Source organism: Camelus dromedarius, chromosome 2, assembly GCF_036321535.1.
Source record: "Camelus dromedarius isolate mCamDro1 chromosome 2, mCamDro1.pat, whole genome shotgun sequence".
Taxonomy (NCBI): domain Eukaryota; kingdom Metazoa; phylum Chordata; class Mammalia; order Artiodactyla; family Camelidae; genus Camelus; species Camelus dromedarius.
The window spans coordinates 112528627-112553363 of NC_087437.1; the positions used below are offsets into that span (position 1 = coordinate 112528627).

Consider the following 24737-nt stretch of genomic DNA (forward strand, 5'->3'; position numbering starts at 1 on the left):
TCAGAAACTTTGATAGTATTTTCCCCCACCTGAGCTATTCACAGGTGATGTTTTCACTGTTTATTTTGACCTGTGGCATTTGAAAAGAGCAAATTCTATACAGTGAAGCTGTATATAACTAGCCAATCCAACTTACAGTCACTGTTGATGATCTATATTTTTACATGGGGTCCAACAGTTGAAGCAAATTGTACCACTACCAGTGAGGGGGAGAGAGCTTGTTTGGACAATATTTTAATGAAGCCAGTTAAGTAGCTCAGTTGCTGATTCCCAAATCAGACTGCCTGCACATCACAAGAAGGAAAGGTTAATTGCCATTTGCAGCTGACTTAAATCTTGCAGTAGCTGAATATAATATACCCTCTATGGTAAGAGGGCTGAACAGGCTGACTTAGAAACTCAGATACATATGCTTTTAGTAACTTCTTGAAGATTAAGCATTTAACAGAGTTGGAAAAAACATAAAGGAGATTATTTATGTGAGAAAAATTTTCCAGTGAGTGAAGCCTTATAAATAGTGCATAATTCCAAGGGATTTTCCTGAGAAGACGTGACCATACCTGTTTTAACTTGAACATGGGGAAAGTGCTTAGTGAATCCTGGTGATTATGTTTCTCTTTGCTTGAGAGTTCGTATATAAATACATATAAGTATTCAGCCATTTTCATTCTGAACACTGAAGCTGTGGTGCCTTCTTACATTGTCATCAATAGTGGTTGTTGGATTTTAATGAAAAGTTCTTTTCCAAAGAAATCCCAGGAGGGAGTAGGTGGGTATTTAGATTTTATAATAAGTAAAGGAGTCTTTTATTAAAGCAGGAGGAAAAAAAGTTCTGTTCTTGAAGCAGATTTCTCTTGTGAAGAGGATAATATACAACTATTTGACATCAGAGGTCTAAGCTAGTTTCTTAGAAGATTAGACTCAAAAAATATATATTGACTTTAAATCAAGTAAAACAATCCCAACATTTTAGGAAGGGGACACAATTTTGCTTCTGCTTTCCAGGGCTCTACTTTTATCCAGTAGCAATGATAAACACCTAGAGGAAATTGTTCATAATATAAAATATTTAGTTCCAGTATTTACCTGTATCTTACAAATATATTTGTAAGATTAATGTTCTATATGCCAGTGTTTGTAGAATGCTATTAGTGACATTTTATGGGAGCAATGACTTGATTTCCTGTTGGGTTGGAATACTTCATAGAGTAAAAAAAGAAAAGTTCTTTTAAATGGTCAATATTTTAACTGAATAGTATTTTTAATTTTTTTAACCTGTCTTTCATTTTAATAAATATAAATGGAATTTGTGGTTCTTTAGTTTTGAGCATAAAACATTTAGGAAAAGATCACAGATTTTACCTCAGCTTTGCTATGATCCTTAATCCCACCGATTGTTTTGCACGTGAGTGCTCTTTGACATAAGTATGAGTGGATAGCCGTGGATGGATCAACATAAATCCTTATCTTATGGAATATCAACTCATCAGACTGTGCCCTTCTGCCATAGCATCGTCTTCCTACCCAGAAGCCAACCAGCATCATCCTCAGTAAGGAGTGACTGCAGAACTCTGAGCATATTTGTGTGAATTTGATTTGTAAACTGAAATCAAAAATGTTGGAAAACATTTAAAAAATTGTCCTCATGGGCATTAATTCTTGATAATAAAGTTAGCGAAGGCTTATTGGGTAGAAGATAAAAATGTATCTCTGACATAAAATTTCCTTGGTTTACCATCAATCATAAATGTCCAGAGGTAGTTTGCCATTAAGGTCTAGTGATTGCTTACGTGTTAGGACAGTTTTTGTTTCTGGCAGCTGTTCCTGATTTGCTATTACTGAATATTTACATGTCCCAATGGAGCTAAAATTCCCTTACATTTAGAAGCTCTAAATTTTTGAAGTTTAGGAAAGCTGAGTTCTTATGGTAAGATGAAAATTTTAATTGGAAGTGAAACACATAGGTCTTGGCAGTGCTAAAATGTGTTAAGTACAGCCTTGTTACTCATTCTTCTCTCCTTAGATTCTTCTAGGTGATTAACATAGAATTTCTTTGAAACATTTCATGGGTTATCTGTTTGTTTTCTTGTTAGAATTCATTTAGATTAAATATATAAGTTAGCTAAGAGTTACATTAGAGAATTTAATGTGAAATAATTAAAAGATGATATAATTCATTTTTTAAAAGTAGTCAAGCCATATAACAACTGAGACATTCTGTATTTAATGTGGCTTTTGTTCTTGTAGTTGTCATTTTCTGTATTAACCTCCTTACATTTTATTAATTTTTGCTAAATATTTTAAAATAATGTTTTATAGGAAGGTCAGGTGCTTTTTCTTTAATTCTGTTTTCTTATAATTAAAATTTTCCTTTTATATCATCTCCTAATTTGAGATAACTGTGTAGAAAATAATTTGCGTATTACAGGGATTATTTCCCTTACCTGACTGATCACCTCTCCTAGTAATTCTCTTTTATATTCTTTCATTGACTTTATTCGAAACGCTTAAGGTAATTGTCCTATTTGTGTAAACAGTTGGGTTAACAAAGAGGGGAAGTAAATTGACTTGGAAGGACATTTTAAATGAGGAAGATACAAGTGGTACACCATTATAACTTAAGCCATGAAATGCTTGTTACCTGGTGTCAATTACATTATGTATGTCATTATTCCTGACAACTTTTTAGGTTATAGAAGTAGTAATCTGTGTTGCTGAAGTAGGTGAAATAATTTGGACAGATTTTTATTAATGGGAAAACTGGAATTACAATTCAGGATAGTCTTTTTGATGTGGATTTCACCTTTTAGAACAAATCTTAGAGAAAGAAAGTTAAACATTTGCCCTCATAAAACCTAGAATAATACTACACATTAGGTAGAAAGTCTCTTTTGTATTAGTGGAAACAAATAAGGCTGTTGATAGCTTGATAATAGTAACTTTCTATAAAATTTAAGATTATTTTTTCCCCCGTTTTTAACCTCAAAACTTTTAGCATCATTTTGGTACCTTTTACACATTACTGTTTTCAAGTAACATTAAAAGATAATTTTAAGACTCTAAAGCTCTTTTATATTAGTTCACTATATGTTATACACACACGCACACACACACGCGCGCACACCACACTATATAGTCCAATATAGTAGTCACTAAGTCAGCCACTGAAAAATCAGTTCCTTAATTGCACTAGCCATATTTCAAGTGCTTATTAGCTATCTCTGTAGAAAATTCTGTTGGACAGTACTGTTCTAAAGGGTAGCTGTGGTATTTCGAGTGTTTTAATACTGATTCATAACACTTGGTTTAATCTTTGAATATTAATGCTTTGTGGATTATAGTTGGCTTTTTATTGCATATCATGAGTTACCTTGAAAACCTGGAAATGTGCTTTTTGATGCAAATTCTTGGGGATCTTTAAGAGATGATCTTGATTGATTCTATTTTGAGTGTATTTCTTCATATTAAAAAGTTTGAATGTGAAATAGTCAAATCACTATTTGGTAACAAAGTTTTGACATGAAGTTGCAGCTCACTTGGTAAGCCTGTTGAATAAAAACTTCTATTACCTCAGGAGAAAACTAGTTGTAATTACATCTAAGGTAAATTTATATTAAATATCAACATTACTATATTAAATAAATATTATTTAAATAAATAAGTTAAAAATTCTTTTCAGAGTGAGATGTGAATTTAACGTAAAATATTACTAAGATTTGAAGTTTCATCCTGAGGATAAATAGTAAGGTATTTAGGTTATTTGCTTCCTTAATAAAGGTTTAAAGAGGAAAATTCGAAGATTTAAAATGTCTTCAGAAGGATGAATTCACAGATAGGTATATTAATTTGTTTTCCAGTTGGAGAGAAGTAGTTTTATTCTAGAAGAGTTGGTGTTTTCAGAGCCATCATAACTACATATGGCTATTTTACAGTTGGAAATTGGGGGATCAGAGCTTGGGGTGGTGGTGGGTAGGTATATTTTCCCCAGGGTCTCCTCTGAGTTTCAACTTTTTAGAATAAAAACTTACTATTTATACCTAAACACCTTACCACTTAGATTTGTAGTTGGGTATGAAACAAAGTAATTCTGGCAAGGTTAGTTAACAGAACTTGAGACATATTTGTTGGGCCTTCAAAAATTACATTGCTGATCTTACCTGACAGTTTTCAGAAACATCTTAAGGCAGGTGAAAGAAATTTAAAATTCTGACCTGAAATATTTGGGTTCCCATTTAAAGTCCCAGCATTGTAATAGACTGGGACTATTGTAATTAGAAGTGAGAAGTGAACATACTGAATTTTTTAGTGTTTCAGTCTGGCTTTGCGTATATAAGCCCCAGAAATACTCTATAATTAGTGTGGATAATTTACAAAGTTAACTAAGAAATTAGGATCTTTTGTTAATGAGATCTGTACGCAGTCTAATAAATAATTACAGAATGAATTCAGTTTAATTTTCCTTTCATTTTAAGAAGGCAACTATATAGAAATCTGTACTTTGTGGTACCTTGTGTAAGAAAAAATTAATTTTGCTAAAGGAATATTAGATGATTCAGCAAGATAACTAAGAATGATGGAGTGTTAAGGGATTCTGAAAATAGGAAAAGGAAGATTAGTAATCCTTATGCATCAGATCTAATTATTCTCTCAGTCATATACCCTTCTCTACTATATAGGTCTTAAATATTTGTTTTTTTAATTACAATTTTTTAAAAAAAATTTTAAGGGGGAGGTAATTAAGTTTATTTATTTTTTTAATGGGGGTACTGGGGATTGAACCCAGGACCTCATGCATGCTATATAGGCACTCTACCACTGAGCTACAGCCTCCTCACTAGGTTTTATTTTTAAAAGAAGTATTTCATACACGTTACATAAATTATAGGTAGCCTTACCTTAGCTTTCTTAGCTATTCAAAAAAAACTTTAGCTGTTAACTTATTTTACTGGCTTACTTATATTTGTCATATCTGTGCAGTACCTACTAATCATTCTTTGTATATGAATTTAGGAAAAGCTTCCCATGTCAGATAAGCATTTTCAAAAAATGAATTTTCATGGGTGAAATACTAGAATATATTAATGGGTTAAGTCATATTAGATGAATAAACAAGTATTAGGAATTGGTGAGTTGACACATCAACCTGAGCTCTTAATGTTAGAACAGAAAACATCAAATACTTACTTGATGGTTTTTTTCCTTCTGTTGTTGATTGAGCCTTCCACAGATTTGACAAATAAGGAATTTGCTCTAAAGGTTATCCTTAAAATTATTCCTGGACATTATAAAACATCTTAAAAAGTTAAGTCACCTCTGCTTAGCATAAGCTTTTTACAGATAGAATATGAGCTTTGAAAGTGAGGACCTAAGACATGTCAAACAATCTTAAGTGTTTCAATTTATGTTTTAAGTATGTACCCCCACAGAAATATTCTAACTTCTATCTTAAATGTACATAAGCTGAAAACAAAAAATTCATTTATTTATATAGTGAATGTATTCTTTGAAGAAACTGAGTTCTTAAGACCAAACTGTATGAACAACTGCAGAGAGGTGAAAAGATGTGCACACGAGCAAGGGAAAGATCACTGACATGTTGGTTTTGTGCTTGCTTATTTAAGAACCTTGCTTATTGCTTCTGAAGGTTATGCTAATAAAAAGTAGGGTAAAATGAAAACTGCTAATGAGTTACAAAGTTAATAATTCAAAAAATTCTCAGTTTATTATAAATGACTGTTTTGTTAGTGAAGGCTAGAGGTTTTTCAGTTCTTCATGGAACTTTCTGGGTTTGTAATTTGATGTGAAAAAACATGAAATCTGTCAGATTTTGGGTTGGGTTCAAGTGCTGCCTGATACTTTATAAGAATCCTTATGTATTTTCTAAGGTTATTTTATCTTTTTGAGTCTTCTCCCTACTTTACAGAATTTTGATACATAAGACTATTGTTTTTGACTTGTAGCAACTAAAGATATGAGCATTTTTCAGAATTCAGGGCGTCTACCATAATTTGAGATAATTATCTATGTTTTCTTTCTTAGCCTGTGGACATCTCTACAGCAATGAGTGAGCGGGCACTTGCTCAGAAAAGACTCAGCGAGAACGCATTTGACCTTGAAGCTATGAGCATGTTAAATCGTGCTCAGGAACGGGTATGTGGCAGTTTGAATGTCTGATAATTTCACTATCTAGAGGGTTGTTACATAAGCAAAGTCTGTGCCATGCTGTTGAGATGTAGAAACTTGAAAATCTAAAGAAATAAATCGTTTATCTTAATTAGCTAGGCTTATTTTAAGTGAGAGTAATATATAGCCCCCCAAGGCTAGTCATTTAATAACTATTGTGTACCATGGGGACAGGAGCTGTTTTCTTGAGAGAATGAAAATAGGAAAAATTACCTGCCCTCAAAGAGTTTATAATCTGGTATATAAGAATAGCTAAGTGCCCATACTGGCCCTGTGAGGTGTAGGTACTATAATGAGTTTCCATTTCCAGCTGAGGAAACAGTGTGGCTAAATGAGGCCCAAGGTCACAAAACCTAGAGTAGAGGAACTGGGATCCAAACCTAGGCAGTCTGAATCCAGAGTCTGCTTTTAACAGTGGACAGCTGCTCCATATCCCCTTCACTTTTCTGTAGTAAATATATAGAAACAGTAAGTAAATGTACAGATAGAAAATACATTGCCTGACAATACCAGGTGTTCAGTAAATATACTTTGAATGAATGAAAGCTGATTCTTTAACGATCACAGTGTTTGGGTGACCAATTTCCTGTAAGTATTACTTTTTAAGCATATATCTTGAATTTATTATGAATTTATACTTCAAAGGTAATTAAAAATTCTGTTGTTGGCATTATTAGGATGCATTTATGAGATGTGTAAGGAGGGCAGGAATCCTTTGCCATATGAGCAGTTTTCTATGTTTTTCATGTGTCCATGTGATATTTTGAAGAATGAGTATTATAGTTGTGCTTTTTAGTTGTTAGAGATATAAAAAAATCTCAAATTTTGTTATTAATGGGATCCAGTGAACAGTTTTTGAACTGTTGATTTGGAATGTTTAGGGAAAACAATTTTAAATATGTACAGATTCAGTAATACTGTTTTTAAAAGTTGAATACTTAAGTCTGTTAGCCTTTTCAGGAAAGTAAACCATTTCATGTAGGGAATTAATACCAGTGGCATTTTAACTAGGTATGTCATTTTACTTAATTGAGGCATCTTCTTTTCTTCAGATTGATGCCTGGGCTCAGCTGAACTCCATTCCTGGCCAGTTCACAGGAAGTACAGGAGTGCAGGTTCTGACACAAGAACAGTTGGCTAATACTGGTGCCCAAGCCTGGATTAAAAAGGTACACAGCTTATGCACATACAGCAGTGTCCAAGTACAAAGTTAAAATATTTAAGAAAATGTTTAATTAAAAGTGCACCAAGAGGCCAGTGACTCTAACCAAAGTTGATGAGTAAATTTGCTATGTGTATGTACTCCAGGATGGACACTGAAGATGGACCTGATTCATGAGACAATGGCTAATGTATAAATATGGCTCAAGAGCCACTCAGTTTATGTCCTGAGTTTATTTTTTATTGTTGTTGCTGCTGGGTTTTGTGGGGGTGGTTTTTTAAACTGTGTTTTGAATGCTAACAGGGTGTCTCAAGGTGCTGTTCAGAATATTCCACAGTTCCTGTTGGACAACTAATGATTTCAAAGCAGTGGTTCTCAAATTTTTTCTCATCATGGGATACTTTATTACAGGTTTATTTTTGCTGAATCACTGCCCCCAAGAGCCCTATGCCACCTGATTTTCCATTCCTCTATTCCTGTCCTTCTTTCCCTCTTCTTTAGTGCTTGCACCCTCCTGTGAGCTCCCTTGGCCCTTATTCCGCACTCCTGTTGTGATCTCCAGCCCCAGATCCCTATGGTTGTCAGCTGTTGGTTACAGCAAGTGGTTGGGAGGCCCCAGTATTAGTCTGCATGTGGTGATCTTGCCAGGGGACTGGAAGGCTGGGGGAGGATGGCTGAAATGTGGGGTGGGCAGTGCTGAAGGGTGGTGAATTGGGCGGGATGAGGATGGGGAATACTATCTGTGGACCACCATTTAGGCCCTGGTGGCCTCTGGTGATCCACAGGCTCAATTTGAGAACCACTGATCTCATGAAAAAACAGGATATGTTAAGACCTAAATTCAAGGGAGAGGACGGACGCCTCGTGCTGTGAAGATATAGGTACTCCTCGTTTCAGATACCTGCAGTGAGACGTGTGAACTCCACCTACGGCTGCCTCGTTGGGGGAACCTTAGGTGGTTATGAAGGGCTTTCTGGAGAAATGTGTTCTTGGTGAAGGGATGTGGCTTGGTTGGATGGGTGATGGGGAAATTTGTTTCAGGAGTACTGACAGCATAGCAGTGCTGAAACTGGGAGGCTGCGTGGTCTAATGGATTGGAAAGGTTTCTTTATCCTGCTGTACTCCTGGCTCCTTTTGTGATTGTGGGCAAGTAATTCCTTGGAATTTCAGTCTCCAAGTGCCTTCTTACTGTCTTGTAGGATGGTGGTCAGTAATGTGAATGGGTACCTATAGAAAACTGCCATGAGTGCCACTGAATGAGCTGAATTTCTGAAAAAGCAGATTTTTGGTTGCTTTGAACCTTTTAATCTTGTAATATTTCCCCCTCAATTTTGATAGCATTACCTCTGGTGATCTTATTAACAAATTAATATAAAGTATATCCTCACTTTGCCTGCCGCCCCCATTTGGTGGGGGTGGAGAATAGTTAACACTAATATGTATATAGTGAGTACACTATTAGATTGATTAAAAATATTACAACTTTTAAGTAGTTTCCTAGGAGTTGGTGTTAGAAAAAAAAATGAAAATCTAGCAAAATATTTTAAGCTAATGAATTAGTTATGGACTAATGTTACAGTATTTAAAATATGAAAGTGATCCATAATAGTGTTTGGAAAATGGCTTTCATCTCTTTGGGAATAGTTATAAATGTACAACTATTTCTTCAACAATTTTAATTCTTTAATACTGTTTAATGTTGAAGCTGAGTACTCCCTATCTCAGGAAGTTGGACTTGGAGCTTATTTGGGTATTTAGACATGTAATAATCAGTCATGTACATTACTTTTTAGAAACTTTAGAATGTGATTCCGTTGCCAAATGTTGGTCTTCATTTGTACACTCAAGTTCTGATGCGTAATGCTTCCAGACTTCTAAACAAAATCATGTTAACATAACTTTTACAAATTGATTCAATTGGTTCCCTGTAAACATTCCATTATTATTATTTTATTATTATTATTATTATTATTATTATTATTATTATTATTATTATTATTATTATTATTATTTTCCCAGGCTTGTAGATAGTTGACAGATTTTGAATAATTTACATCATTTAAGATGTAACTGTAATGTAAATCATCTTGGATAAATTATCAGGAGATAAAGCTGTGTTCATTCGCCCAATTTTTAAATAATTACAGAAGAAAGCAATGCTTTCAGGAAAACTTCCTTTGTGTGTTATTGAAGCATATTTGCTGCTAATTTCAATTAAGGCAGGAACATTTTACTTATAGAAATGAGCAAAAACATGGAAAAAGTCACTAGGCAATGTTAAATTTAACATTCATCTTCACTGTCAAACATCACAAAACTATCTACTTGTGTTCAGAAAACTTTTTCAAATGGTCATTTGGCGTTTCTTGCCTTGCTATATAGCCCAACAGCCTCTTTTTATGTTAAAAACCACATGGAATGTCAACATTCTCTATATTCCTTTTTGTTGCAGTATATTCTTAGATAAAAAGCATGAGTTTTACTAGTAAAATTTTTTAAATGGTTATTGACTCGAACCGTTATTTTCTGGAATGAAATGAGTTGGACATGATGTGATGAATATCATTTACTGTTGTAGTCTCATTAGATGAATTAGCTTTTTGGTGAACTGTGTACACACTGGTGTAAAGAAACATTTAAAGATATTAGAGAATGGAAGCAAAGTTGGAAACCTGGATTACTTGGGGATTTGTATTATACTCTGCACAGTTGCCCTTTTTTTTAGGAGTGTTTCCTGGAAAAGAGGGGCGGATGAACCTGGAAGTAAGTAAAAGTCATTCTAGGTGTGTAGCAACAAAGCAGTTGGTATCCAAGCATCAGCTAACTTTTCTCTTTATACATCAACACTGCATGGCCTGCACCAAATAAGGAACTGAACCAGGGGTATGTTTTTACCTCCACAGCTGCCTCCTTCCATCAGAGCACCTTGTTGAACTTAATGTCTAGTCACATGTCATTGGCATGTGTTCTCCCCAGCATATAATTAAAAATTTAGCTGGGAAAAAAATAAGTGTATACAGTATTACTACTGTGTAAAAACAAGATTTAAAAGATTTAGTATTAACTCATCAGTAGAGGAAGTGATTACTATTTCCAGAGCTACCAGAATTTTTGACTCCCTCTGTTGATAAGTTAGTAACTTTTGCTTATATTTGCTAGAGAATATAAATCTAAAATATTTAATAACAAAGGGAAATAGAACATAATTTGGAGATGTTACGTTATAAATTTTTTTTAAATAGCCATAAAGTTCAACACAATTCAGTGATTTGTTAAATGTACATCTATGTACACTCTGCCCTTTAACAAGAGGCATCATATTTTTTTTTAACATGTGAAAATAATTGACTGTTGACCATGCTAATGTATATAGCTGTGCATCTTGTGACATTAAGTGGTTTGCTGCTTTGATGGAAATTATGGTTCAGTGGGTTGGATACAAGAGAGATGACTGTTCACAGAATAACCTGTGAACTTTCACCCCTCTGTATGGAAACTTGTTTCAGGGCCAAATCCTTGTAGCTGTCTTCTTGCCCCGGTCAGTGCCAGCCCTACTATTCACAACACTGCTGCTACCGAGGCCTAGGTATGTAAACATTTAAGGAGTTTTTTTAAAAGTCTTTTAACATCCAGCTAGGTTTTAAAAGAATTCAAGTTCAGTTTGGTATAATTACAGGGTATTTTATGTGATTGTCTTCCATTTCTTACTGTGTAGATTTATTTAAGAGTTACCTTTTTGCTTCATAGGAATTTTCTAAGTAAAATATTTAAACTTGATTTATGGTAGAATGGGAAAAGAAAAACAACTTTGTTTGGTAACAGTATGCTTCCTTCAGTGTCCAAACTATTTCTAAATGATTTCTGGGCTTTATTCATTAACTAGGTACACCTGGGACAATATTATTGACTGTTTTAACATTGCCTTCTTTTTATTTTGCAAGCTAAGAAGAGATACCAGTGAACCTAAATAGTGGACGAAAACAGGAGTGTTCTGATTTTTTTTTTTTGGAGGGGGGCATGAGTGCCACTGTTTTAAAACTGTCATTCATTTGCCTTATTTGACTTTCAAAATACTGTCATGTTTATGTGAAAAAAAATTAGAACATACACACTACAGTATGTATATAAGTATAGAAGTTTTTCAATTTAATTGCTGAAACAACTATCAGATTTAGAAGTAAAATAAGATTTTCTCTTTAAAAGTTACACTGAGTTTGTAGTCAAATTCTAACTATAAAATGGGGTTATTTTACCTCTTTCTTTGGATAGGATCAGTTCTTAAGAGCAGCCCCAGTAACTGGAGGAATGGGAGCCGTTTTGATGAGAAAAATGGGCTGGAGAGAAGGAGAAGGATTAGGAAAAAACAAAGAAGGAAATAAGGAACCTATTCTAGTTGATTTTAAGACAGACCGAAAAGGTAAGTTTTTTAAGAATGTTTATCATACCTTTAACACTTGGGCTTTCATTGCTGTCATACATTTGTTTTCTGATTTCAGTGCTCCTGAACTGGAGGCACTTTTTTTTTTTTTAAATATCCCATGTAGTATATTTAGGAGAACTTTGATACCAAATTTCGTTTTATTTTTTCCTATCTTCTCTTTTTATATTTATTTATTTTTGGGGGGGGGGTTAACTTCTTTTTATTGAGTTACAGCCATTTTACAATGTGTCAAATTCCAATGTAGAGCACAATTTTTCAGTTATACATGAACATATATATATATTCATTCTCACATTTTTTTTTTCGCTGTGAGCTACAAGATCTTGTATATATTTCCCTGTGCTGTACAGTATAATCTTGTTTATCTGTTCTACATTTTGAAATCCCAGTCTGTCCCTTCCCACCACCCATATCTTCTCTGTTTTTAGTCTGCTCATTATTTTGTTTGTTTTTGGGGGGGTGGGGAGATAATTAGGTTTATTTATTTTTAAAGGAGGTACTGGGGATTGAACCCAGAACCTCATGCGTGCTAAGCATGCGCTCTGCCACTGAGCTGTACCTCCTCCCTAGAGACACTTAACGATATATGTACAGCTCCTTGTTAAGAAAACAAAAGTTTAACCCATTTCAGACACTACATAAAAAAAGATGGAAACACTAATTTGAAATTAAAAGGCAACTTTTATGTGAATATATAATTAAATTTTAAGTTTGATATGTTTAGAAAATGAAATTCCATTTTGTTGTCTTGACAGGGAGCATATGCTTGCCTTTGTTTCTAGAATTTTATTTTATTTATTTATTTATTTATTGGATTTATTTTTTCATTTTCAGTTATTTTACCCGATATATTCTCCTTATTTCCTGTTAGAGTGCTCTTTAGTCTTCACTTTATAAGCCCTTTTTGCATGTCCTTTTTCAAGCTTAGTAATTGAGTTCTCTATCCTGGGGCTAGAGTAGTAGACCCCCTGCTGACAACAGTGCTACCACTTCTTGTTGCATTTCTTCCCTTGGAATAATGTCCAGTGTAGTTTCTTGGGGCTGCCAGCTCAATGTGATTTTAATAGCTTGTTTATGCCTGATTTTTAAAAACTGGAAAAATTTAAATGAATTTATTTTCCTGATCTTCGTAATTAGATCGAAAGTTAAGTTGAAGTTAATGTAATTAAATTGTCTTAATGAATTTGGAAACCAACTAGCTCTGACTGAATTACGTGTTTTAAAAATGTTTTGCATCAGAATTTCTACATTGTCATCCACATAAGAATACTGTGTTAACACAACGATTAGAATTTTATTCCAAATTGGAGGGAATTTATTATAATTCTGCTAATCAAAAATAAGCTGGAAATAACCTAAGAATCATTGTATACTATAGCATTAATTCAGATTAAGTTTGAAAAAGACATTGTACTGATTGTCACATTGTCATTATACTACTTAATACAAGTTGAATAGATTCTTTGTGTCATGAAAGGTGGTTTATTGAAAGAAAACATCTGTGGATGCACTGCATAATTCCAGGGAGTAGTCCTTTTGGAATTATGCAACGTGACCTGGGTTTAGGAAAACATAGTGGCAGAATTGACAAATAACTAGTTGAAGAATTCCCCCTAGGATAAATGGAAAACATTGGTTTTAGATAGTAATATAGCTGAACCCCTTTGGAAAAATGAGGCTGTGAAGTCAGAAAGGGCTTGTTTGCTGGGGAAAAATTGGACCCATTTATCCATGAGAAAACTTTTCTCACTTTTTTACTTTGTTTTGGCCTAAAGTCCTTGTCCCTTGGGGAACATACTAAAGTGAGCATCTTTTTTTAAGGAATGGGAAACCTTTAGAAATCATTTGCAGATATCGACTATGTTAAACTTACAGGGAAACATCTGGAGTTAATTATGGCAATTTATGTATGTAGTCATATATTCTAGTATTTTCTGAACATTTTAATTTTATACAATTTTCTAATACTAAGACATGACTACGTATAGATTTGTATATTGAAACAGCAAAACAAGTCAAGATTTAAACAGAAATTAAGGGTAGTGGGAGTTGAATATTTTTAAATGATGCTTTGAAATTTATTCAGTGAACATAATTTGTTTTTGTTTTAAGGTCTTGTTGCTGTAGGAGAAAGAGCACAAAAGAGGTCTGGGAACTTCTCGGCTGCAATGAAAGATCTGTCAGGTGAGAGTGTGCTTTTGAGTTTTCTCTTGCCCCACCCTCTCCTTGAATTTATAATTTGTTGCCACAGATGTAGAAATAATTAGTAACTTTTTTTTCTTTCTCTGTAGGCAAACATCCTGTGTCTGCCTTGATGGAAATCTGTAATAAGAGAAGGTGGCAACCACCTGAATTTCTCTTGGTCCATGATAGTGGCCCTGATCATCGCAAACATTTTCTCTTTAGGGTAAATATGAATTTCTGCATTAATTGTATACAGTTATTAATTTGATGACTTAATGTTAGAGGGTAAGGGATTAGCATTATACGATCACAGGATTAATGTGTTATGGGTTGGGAGTATGTTTATATGTGGGTATAGTAGTGGAATTTCTAAACATTTAAATATGCTTTAATATGACCTGTTGATATATTTTTTAAATGTTGGAGGGACAGAGGTGGGCAAAATCTGGTGAACGGTTTGTTGCCCTTTTCCAGTGGAACCCGGGGAAATAATTTAGTTTTTATCAGGTTTTTTTCCCCCCTTCAGTTTGGAGACCTGCTCTTAATTTGCAGTCCCTTTTCTCAAATGATTTGCTTCTTTCTGGGTTGAGATTAGTTTGACTTACATAGTATGGGGTTTTAGATTTTTATAAAGTATTTTTCTAGCATTTAGTGAAAAAAAAATACAAACCTAATAGATATTAAAGTTTGATGCTGTTCCTTGTATGTTTTTCTTGAATAGGTATTGAGAAATGGAAGCCCTTACCAGCCCAATTGTATGTTTTTCTTGAATAGGTATTGATAAATGGAAGCGCTTACCAGCCCAGCTTTGCCAGCCCTAATAAGAAGCATGCTAAAGCCACAGCAGCTACTGTGGTTCTTCAAGCAATGGGCCTTGTACCAAAGGACCTCATGGCTAATGCCACTTGCTTCAGGAGTGCCTCACGTAGATAGATTGAGGTTTTATATTAATCATTTCAGATAATTTTACTCTGCATCAAAATGTATTTCCTCTTTAATGTTGTAAATATTTGGCAATTTAAGACATTGTGTAAAAAGCAATCTGTACAAACATCTCCAGGCTTTGATTTTTGTACCATGGAAATTGTATTTAACCATACAGGGTTTTGGTATGTTTATATTGTTTACCTTAGTGATGTATTTGTTTAAGTGGCTAACATCCAAACGATTGTTTGAAGGCATCCGTAATCTTCAGTGTGGAATGTTAAATAACGCTTTTATACTGTATTTTGTACTATGATGTAACTCCCCTTCCTTACGGCTAGGCTGCTGTAACACTTGCCTGTAATCAGTGAAGGGCTTTGCACCTTGTACTAGTTCACAATGGGTTCTGCTGGACAGATACTGGGCCAGTGTTATTGAGGTAATCAAGCAAGATCTGTTCCACAGGGCTAATGCCACCGTGTCCCCTTTAAAATTTTGTAGAGGTTATAAAAAGAAAGTGGTTTGTTGTGTGATGATCAGCACTAAGTCCTGCGTTTCTGTCAAAGCCACCTGGGCCATGAATGAGAAGGGAGTCAAAATGAAGTCTGACTAGAATTCTGCAGAGGCCAAGTACATTTAGTATGGCATTGAGTTGTGATATAGTTTTACTTTGATGTGCATTTTGAATTTCAGCTACACCTAGATAGACGTAAAATGATAATTAAAATGCTGTAACCAACTTATCTAATAAAATCGGCACCCAGCCACTATTTTGTTGACTATGAGAAAGTTTAAGTTTATGTTAATTTTTAGGGTCTGATAGAATATTTCATGTGTATTACAGTGGTATCCATATGCTATGTCTCTAAACTTTATTTTCAAAAGCTTAAGGCCCAAATATAAACTTCTCTGGAATAAATGTGGTGGTTTATTTTCTGAATTGCAAAGTGAACACATACTTCTTCACTACTGTTACTTCTTTACCCAATGTTTTGATTTCTAAGTGCTTTTATTTAAGAAAGTTTGAATTACACACACACACACACACACACACAAATGCCTACAAGAAAATATTAAATACTACCTTGTCACGACAGCTGAGCATACTTTACAACTCAATACTGTTCTATGTGGAATACAAAATACTCTTACCTGAATTAACGTACATTAAAACAAACTTTTAAACAGGTAGGAACTAAACAACTAGGTGGTAGCAGCAGTCAGCTTGGTAGCTGTGTCTACATTTGTTTTCTCCCTCTGTACAGCTAGAACTGGCTGGTAATCCTAAGTGAACTGTTAAAGATTTGCCCTGATGCTATTAGTCACAATGCCGTAACTGGTCCTAAGCCTCAATTTCCACTTGCAAGGAAACACTCAAGTTTTCTACCCATTTTATAATCACGTTATATGGATCTAGAATTTTCATTCAAGTTATTTAAACTTCTTAAAAAATTCATCTTCGTATCTGACTAATCAAAATAGTAAAAACAGTATGTTGATTTTAAAACCTTAATCCTTCTGCTTACTGCATGTAATAAAAATTACTATAAAAGGTTAATGTTTATAAACACTTGAATACTTAAAAAGCTATATTCCTGTTAACTTCCAAAGTGAACTTTAAAGCCAAAGGAATAAGGATCTTGAATTTCTTTGCTAGAAGGCTTTTTTCCTCAAAAGACTCCTGTTAGGCTTACTTTGGTGTTCAGGATCTCCAACTATAAATGTAGTCACTCATTTCCACATGCCGTAAAGATGATTTCCCCAGTGTTGGTGTTTGACTAAGTTGGTTCAGAGTCTTAGGGTGCAATCCACAGTTAGCAAGCTCCTCATGAACAGCCTCCTGTGGAAATTTGAATGCAACTTAATTAAAAGCACGTCAGTCTTTGAACACTGAAGAGTTTAAGTAGCAAACTGATAAAACGGACAATTTAAGAGTCTTTCATAAACTCTAAATAAAAAACTACGTATGTCCAAAGTTTTTAAAAGGCAAACATGGTTAAATAAACACCCACAATTTATAGTAAAGGAGCCAGGCACTATTAAGTTTTGGATCTCAGAGGACAATGAAAAGAACTGGGAAGTTTCTTAGTCAATGTTGAATACATCAGCCTGAATTCATAAAATTTATCTCACAAAAAACTCAGTCTTTATCCCTTCCTCTTAGTAACTAGTGATAATAGTAAGTAGTACAGTTTAATAACTTGAAACGCCATTTTGGCTTATAAATCGCTTATTTCCTCCATCCAGCTTGAGGAAACGGCAGATGATCTGCTCACAGCAGTCTCACCTTATCTAGTACTTCATCCATTGGTGGGCACATATTAAACACAGCAGTTGGCTCGTGTGTATACAGTCCTGCAGAAAATGACCCACTCTGTGAAGATCTGAGGAGCATGGTCATGGAATGTAGAGAATGAGGCATGACAGGACCTGTAATTTCCAAACTAAATTGATCTTTGTATCCAGAAAGAGCTTGTGTCTTCACATTTACACTGCGTGCCTTCAAAAAAATTTAAAGAAAATCATGGTCACCATCTTTCAAGATTTTGTCCCTAGCTAAAATGTGTTCCATAACTTATCTCATCTGGGTTTTCTTCTCTAATAGTTATGAAACAAAAGTAGTTCATAAGCCGTCAAAAGAATGTTACACCAGTAAAAAATGTTAAGTAATTCTCAGCTTCCAGAATCCTCTTCTCCAAATTATGAGATTATCAATTTAAGTATTAATTCTAGAGAACAGTTTCTTAATATGGTATTCTTTCTGACTTATGAGTATAGTTTCAATACAGAATATTGGGAAACTAAAAATTCAATTGTGTTACTACTATATTCAGTATATTTTTTATTTACATGTGTAATTTTTTCAATAATTTGGATATATAGTTATTCTTTTCACTTATCCATGATCCAGTTTTTGAGACATCCTGTAATTTTACGTAACATTCTTGGCTCTGTTCTTTTACTGGTTAAGAAATGAGACAAAATGAGATTAAACAACTTTTTCTTATGGCAATAATTCAAGTATAACATTTCATATAATTAATATATTTTCATTTAATTGCTCTGATAGAACTTTATACCAAGGAATTTTTTTACTGGGAGGAAAGCAAAAAACAATTTGTACCATGTAGATATTAGGAGTTATTAAAAACACATAAAGAATTTATCCTATCAAAACAAAAAGTATGACTTTAAAAGCTAGATATTAGTGTAGAATTTCCTTTGTTTTCTTTTTATTACCTTAAGCATTTGCATTGTGGCACCCCGGAAAGCTACTGGGGACAGGAGAGTTGGTGGAAGTCCTGCCTGTGGACCTGAGGTAGCAATTAAACTCTTAGAGTTGATCAAAAAATTTAGCAATGTAAAGGTGTTCAATCCCTTTACCAACACAACAGACTCAGGTCTGTGATCCATTTGTATTTCGTGTTTTTCTTTACGCCTGAAGATGACAATCAAGGAAATTGCAAATGCAAATCCCATGCCAATAGGAAAAGCAGTTATCTTGATCCTGAATCACCTGAAACCATTTTCCCCATTCCAAACTGGAACTGCTCTAGCTAATCCTCTTCACTGCAATTATAAGGCATCTATTTAAATCAAAATGATTTCCTTTGACTGTCTAAATTTGCTAGAAATTGATACCTAAAAAAACTAATTTCTTTTCTAGTCAAAAATATGTTCTATTCCCTCCCTACATTTAACCAAAATGGAACATTTTCACTTAAAAAAAGTTAAATAATTTAGGGTTTATTGGTCCTTAGGGCTTTTTTCTTTTTTGTTTAAGGATTTTTTTTTAGTGTCATGATGGAGAATCAGTTTTAATAGGATCTTAAAGATAATTTAAGATTATAGTCAAAAAAAACTGCCACTAACTTAATTCAATGAAAATCAATTCCAGTTAACAGCAAATGAAAGGATACAACTTGATAGAAAGTACGTCTGGTTTTTTGATTCTATCTTGCACACCCATCTCCTCTAGCCAGGAAAAACTTTCTTCTTCATCCTCATCGCTGACTGCTTGCTCCCTAGGAAATTGCTACAGTCAGTTATGGTTCCCATTTCATAACGCTGTTTCCTCTATAAAACTATTGCACTGAACCCCTAAGTCACCACATGATGTGAAAGGTTCTCTTAATCACATACTCATGTCCCAAGCTTGTTTCAGATGCTTTCTTCTTCTCATGGCAATTTTCTTTTATTAAAGGCAGAGAAAATTCAATACCTACATGAGAAAAGAAAAATGTAACTGAGTTTTCTTTGATATAATCTAAAAGAATTCAATAGGTGTGCCCAACTTGTAGAGTATGATATCCGAAAATGAGGTTTTACACTTGAACGGTTAAGACAGTACTTTTCAAGCTTTTTTGACAGCAGCTCACAACACACACATCCTTGAAACAAAAGGTTCAGGAAACAACATGTACTCTCACTACATCTGGTACTCCTCCATCAAGTATATTCTACTCTATTTCATTTATTTTAAACTGTGCTGAATAAGCCCACTACATAGATTTCATGATCCACTAATGGGTTGACCCAGCCTTAAAATCATGATTAAAAGGTGGTAGGTTAATTTGTACTGCAAAAGAATTTCTACAGAACATATCCAGATTGAGACTTTTCAGTTCAATATATGTTTAGAGATCAGAGAAGGGAACACCACTAACATAAAGCCATGTGCAGTGGACTGCTTAATTACATGCTGGAGAAAAATAAAAAATGAAGAAATAAAGTAATTAATTAGATAAAACTGGTAAAAGAATTCAAAAGACAGTTCAAATTTTAGCTTTTAAGGAAACTTTACTGTATGGTGTGGTATTCTCACTTAAACCTGTAGTTTTACCTTCGTTTTTCATAGCTTCTCTTATACCTCTGGTCGTAGGAGATACGAGAGCTGTGATTACATCATTTCCAGCTAATCCTGCTGCACGGAACAGGACAGTAAACTGATAGGTACAAACGTAGAAAAAGGGGCAAAGTCTTGTCTTCAGCAGATTATATAGAGAAGTAAAGCTCACAGACCTATGAAGCAAAAAATTTTTCTTTAGGTACCATTAAACACTTAACTCAACACCTACTATTTAATCTTGTATAGTTTAATTTGATACTCACCTGATTTAAAACACAAATATTACAGATAATGGTTTGAATTTTTGCCATGACACACAACCTGGCTTTTTAAAGAACTGAAATTGGTCATGGGACTCATTGATGACTTCTAAATAAATAGTGTTCACCATTTAAACACTAGCCATTTTTTCTTTCAACAAAACTTACTTAATAAGTGGTTGCTGACTTTTAATAAGCAGCTTCTACTGATGAGAAAGAAAGCAGCCACTGATAAGAAGTAACATTTAAGATTATGTCTCTAAAATAGATAAACAAGTTTATACTGTATATATAGCACGGGGAACTATATTCAATATCTTATAGTAACTTACGGTGAAAAAGAGTAAGAAAACAAATACATGTACATTCATGTATGACTAAAGCATTATGCTGTTCACCAAAAACTGAGAAAACATTGTAAACTAACTATACTTCAATAAAAAAATATATATACAAAAAAAAAAATTAGAAAGTAATGCTGAAGTAGAATACTATTCAGCAATAAAAAGAAACCTAATTATACATGACACCATATGGATGAGCTTCAAAACCATTATTCTAAGGGAAAGAACTCAGAACACTACATTTATATACAATGTCTAGAAAAGGCAAATCTACTGATACAGAAATAAATCAGTGGTCATTTGGGGCTAGGAGTGGGATCAGGAATTAATGCAAATGGGCATGAGAAAACTTTCTGGGATGAGGTAAACGATCTAAAACTTAGCAATGGTTGTACAACGATATAAATTTACTAAAAAGCATTTAATTGTACACTTAGAAGAGTCTGTGTACATTAAGTTATTCTTCAATAAAGAGGTTTTCTGTATGTTAAAAAAATTATGTCTCTATATACTTATCGAACACATATATATTCCACAACTGCATAAAGAGTGAATAAGAGCTAAAAAAGTAAACAGTTTAAATCTTGGTTATTAACAGTTTAAATAATTCAGAAGGACATAGAAATCCTTCTACCACTTTACATTTCCACATCATAAAATAAGGTGAGAATACTGCTAAAATGAAAACTCGCTACTGGGTTGTACAAGTTTTTACTAATCTTACCAGTCACTCATTAAATTGTGTTGCAGGGTTTCATCATTCGACCATGGGTTTGTCTTTCCAGCCATTCTTCTGTCCGCTCCAATACGAGGGAACAGTGGTAGCCAAGAAAAGGCAGGGTGGAGCCAATAGATAAGGCTCTGCTGGAAGGCACAACGGAGCTCAGTGCAGAGTTTGGGATCCTAAAATCCAGACAAAACGTTGGACAGTTTTTGCCCCATTAAAAGTAGAGAATTTAATTAAAAAGACACTGAATATACTAAACACATTCTCAGAATCTTTACTGCTTCCTATAGGAAAGTGTTAGTAACTGTTACAGGGGCTAAAATGTAGTTTATTATTGTTTAGGAAAACCTTATCTGCCAGCAATTACAATCTGTTAAACCACATATTAGAAGGAACACTCAGACACAGATGGGAACATTCGCCTGTCTCTACCACCCTTGAGAACAGTAACTATCTCTACCACGAGAGCAGGGGTGTGTGTGGGGATGCATGTGTAGGAAACACTATGTTCAACCTCCTTCCCTCACAAACGGTTCCAAAAGTAGCCAGTAAAAATGATGTGAATCACAAATCATCCAGATCTATTTGTCGAAAAAGACAGGCCTCTTTTAGGTAATCTCTTATAACCTGGTTTGAATTGATGAGCTCCTTGAAAGTAATGCAATTACATTTCTCTAAAATCATTCCAGAACTCATTATTAACTCTACTGAATTTAAAACAGACCATCACCCTAATGGCAAGAATTAGTGCATTTAAAAAACAGAGTATATATTACGTGAAAAAAATCAGTAAAATAACCAATCTGCCTTGGCAATCCTACTCAACTGCTTTTCATTTCTTTTCCTTACATTTTCTTTCTCAAAAAGCCTTAGAAAAGAATGATTAGTTTAAACAATTCCTCCATGCAACACTGACTTATTCTCAGGATAGCTCTCTAAATTTAATGAGTAGTTACTGAATCTGATTTTAAAAAGTATGAAAGTATCATTTGGGAAATTAAAAATTTTCCCAACTTTCTGTGTTTTAAACGTCAGAAGAAAAACTTAATGGAACTATCTCTGATATTCTGCAGAGAAGTACATTTTACACTTAATTTGTTAGCTTAAAACATAGCTATTTACTTTGAGAATTACCTGTATACTTTGAGGCAAAGTAACTTCTGTTGCCCTACAATGCTGGATGACACCTTGAGCCTCTTCCTGTGCTTTCACATGATCTGCCCAGGTAAAGGGCTGAGAAGAGGTGAAAAGGAGTCGAGTTTTAATACTCCAGTCCACAGGTAACTCAGTACTTTCTGAGGACGGAATATCAGGTTCGGAGACTGATACGTGAGGAGTCTTTTAGGAAACAAAGAACACAAAAATTAGTAGAGTACCAAGAAAAAAACCCTTCAATATACAGAATTCATCAATTAACACTCATGATCACTGAAATTTCAAAATGCCATCAATTGTATAATAAATAACATTGAAAATATATACCCACTGTGGAAAAAGTCCGGAAAGAGCTACACTAAACTTCACAGTGATTATCTCTGGAAAGTGTAAATTGTTGTTGGGGGTGGGGGTGGTGAAGGGCAGTTTTCACTTTTTAGTTTATTATGGTTCTATACAGTTTAGTTATAAGAGATACACTATTTTCATGATAATTAAAAAAAAATCTACTGCTGATACTACTAAAGCACAAATCTTCCAAGTATTTTTTTTTTGAAGAGTACCCTTTAAGCCTTTAAAACTCTGGACCCAGGGCTAAGCTGTTCTTGTAGGTAACTTAAGTTGGGCTCTTAAAGGTCATATTTAAGAAGTATATACTGATCTCAAAACTTCCTCCCAAACTATTTTGCTGTTCTTTCAATTCAGTCTTCTCCCCATTACAAGGATTCTTTTGGATGACATTATAAAAAAGTAACAGGGAAGGGGAATTCCAACAGAACCCATGAAGGCCATTTATTTGCATGGAAGGAAGACCCTGCTCGCATTAGGACAAACTACGCTTTTCTTGAACTATCACCAAAGAAGTAGCTGAGGGATGGAACCAAGAAGAGTATGCTCTGTGTGTGGCGGTGGTGGTAGTGAGGTTCAGTGATAGGACAAAACTTGTGGAGATCATCTGGGGATTTGAAGATTCAGTGAAGGATTAAGTTCAAAAAGCAGCTAAGCCTGGAGGGGTTGGCTCTGAGTGACAAGCTGGAGTTGTCACCACCCACAGAAGAGTATCAGAAATTTTGGGGGTGGAAGGAAAACCCACATCTACACCCATTTTAGCAGCGCTAAATTATAAACATTATACACATTATAAACATTACTACAACATACCAAATCCTTTATCACTCAGGACTCTGTGAAACTATTTTCCAAGTAAAATGCTTCTGAGAAGCACGAATTTATAAAAATATACATTCTAATGACACTTAAAAAGTATTACCTGGAGTAGTTCAGTAATAGCTGTTCTTTCAGGAAACTTCTCTTCCCATAGTAAATCATTTTCTTGATTAGAATCTAAAAACTGAGGTTAAAAACAAAGGTCCATTTACATTATAAATGACACTGGAGTTTGCTTTAAACACAGGGACGCACTGGCATACAAGTTTCTCAGTAAATGCCAAGTGCAGGAATTCACACGAGCCCAAATCGGGACATCAGAGTGTTTCACTACATTTTTGTGTCTGGACTTTGCTATCAAAATGGAGGGGGAAAACGGCAGGTGATGTGTGCAGCTAACAATAATTCAATAATCAATAATCTCAATTCAAAAGACCCAGAAGGTTTTGGCTAAGACAAATACTAGCAAATTCTGACCCCACGAATCCTCAGCATCCTTCCAATTTTGAGCGCGTGAGAAGGGAAGCAATGAAGCACGCAGGGAAGTGGGTCTTGTAATCTTCCCAGCAAACCATGGGCTGCCAGTAGTCGAGCAATCTTCCCACCAATCTCGAATGCCACACCAGAGGGCTGGAGCCCAAAGTCCCCGGGCCAGACCGCGGGTCTTTTCCTCAGGACCCGCCGACGCCCGGCCAGCCCCGCGCGTCCGGCGGCAGCTCACGGGGCACATTCACGCCAGCCCGACCTCTCGGAGCAGCCACCCCCGGAACTCAGGGATCCCCGGCGCCGTGGGCGGCTTCAACTTCGCGCCCATTTCCCTCCTGGAACGTGAGAACTTGCCATCCCCACTGCACAGCCCAGTGGACCCACGAACCACAAGAGCCCCTCGGCTCCCGGGCACAAAGACACTCACCGAGCCCGGCGCCTCCCGCTGGCCGCGGGGCGGCCCGTCCGGAGGCTCGGCGGCGGCCCGCGGCCGGTTGTCCAGGCGGGCGAAGGGGTTCCGCCGGGCCGCGGCCGGGCCACCGCCGCCCCTGCCCGCCGCCGGGAAAGGGCGGAGGGGCAGCCCGGCCGCCAGCGCGGCGCGGCGGGTCGTCGGCTCAGGCCGCTCCTCGGGCGAGGAGGCGACCCCAAGGCTCCGGCCCCTTTTCCGTCGGAGCCGCAAGGTCTCTGGCGGTCTTTTGAAACTGGGCGAGTAGCCGGGCACGGAGAGCGCCATGACGCGCGGCGGAGACCGAGGGGCCGTCCGCTTGCCCCGCAGGCGCTTCCCGCGCACGCCAGCCCCGCCCCCGGCGTGGCCCCGCCCCCGAGGCGTCTCTCAGCGCGTGCGCCCTAGGGCGC

The 24737-nt window shown here is 35.6% G+C and overlaps 2 protein-coding genes across 2 annotated transcripts in view; one reads left to right on the forward strand and one right to left on the reverse strand.

Annotated features, from left to right (window-relative positions):
* The window catches only part of SON (SON DNA and RNA binding protein), a 32117-nt gene extending 16304 nt beyond the window's left edge, over positions 1–15813 (forward strand). Inside the window, 8 exon segments of the mRNA XM_031459148.2 lie at positions 6040–6150; positions 7236–7352; positions 11615–11762; positions 13899–13970; positions 14078–14193; positions 14745–14873; positions 14875–14931; positions 14934–15813. Of these exon segments, the coding sequence (XP_031315008.2) occupies positions 6040–6150; positions 7236–7352; positions 11615–11762; positions 13899–13970; positions 14078–14193; positions 14745–14873; positions 14875–14931; positions 14934–15119 (936 nt within the window). The 3' untranslated portion in view covers positions 15120–15813.
* Positions 15053–24670, reverse strand: DONSON (DNA replication fork stabilization factor DONSON). Its single transcript, XM_031450009.2, has 10 exons — positions 24310–24670; positions 23500–23580; positions 22209–22412; positions 21072–21250; positions 19738–19916; positions 19038–19116; positions 18815–18919; positions 18135–18333; positions 17182–17394; positions 15053–16734 (listed from the first exon to the last, which is right to left on the reverse strand). Exons 1-10 carry the CDS (start codon positions 24613–24615, stop codon positions 16597–16599), a joined length of 1683 nt encoding a protein of 560 aa, XP_031305869.2. The 5' UTR covers positions 24616–24670; the 3' UTR covers positions 15053–16596.
* Positions 24671–24737: the final 67 nt, after the last annotated feature.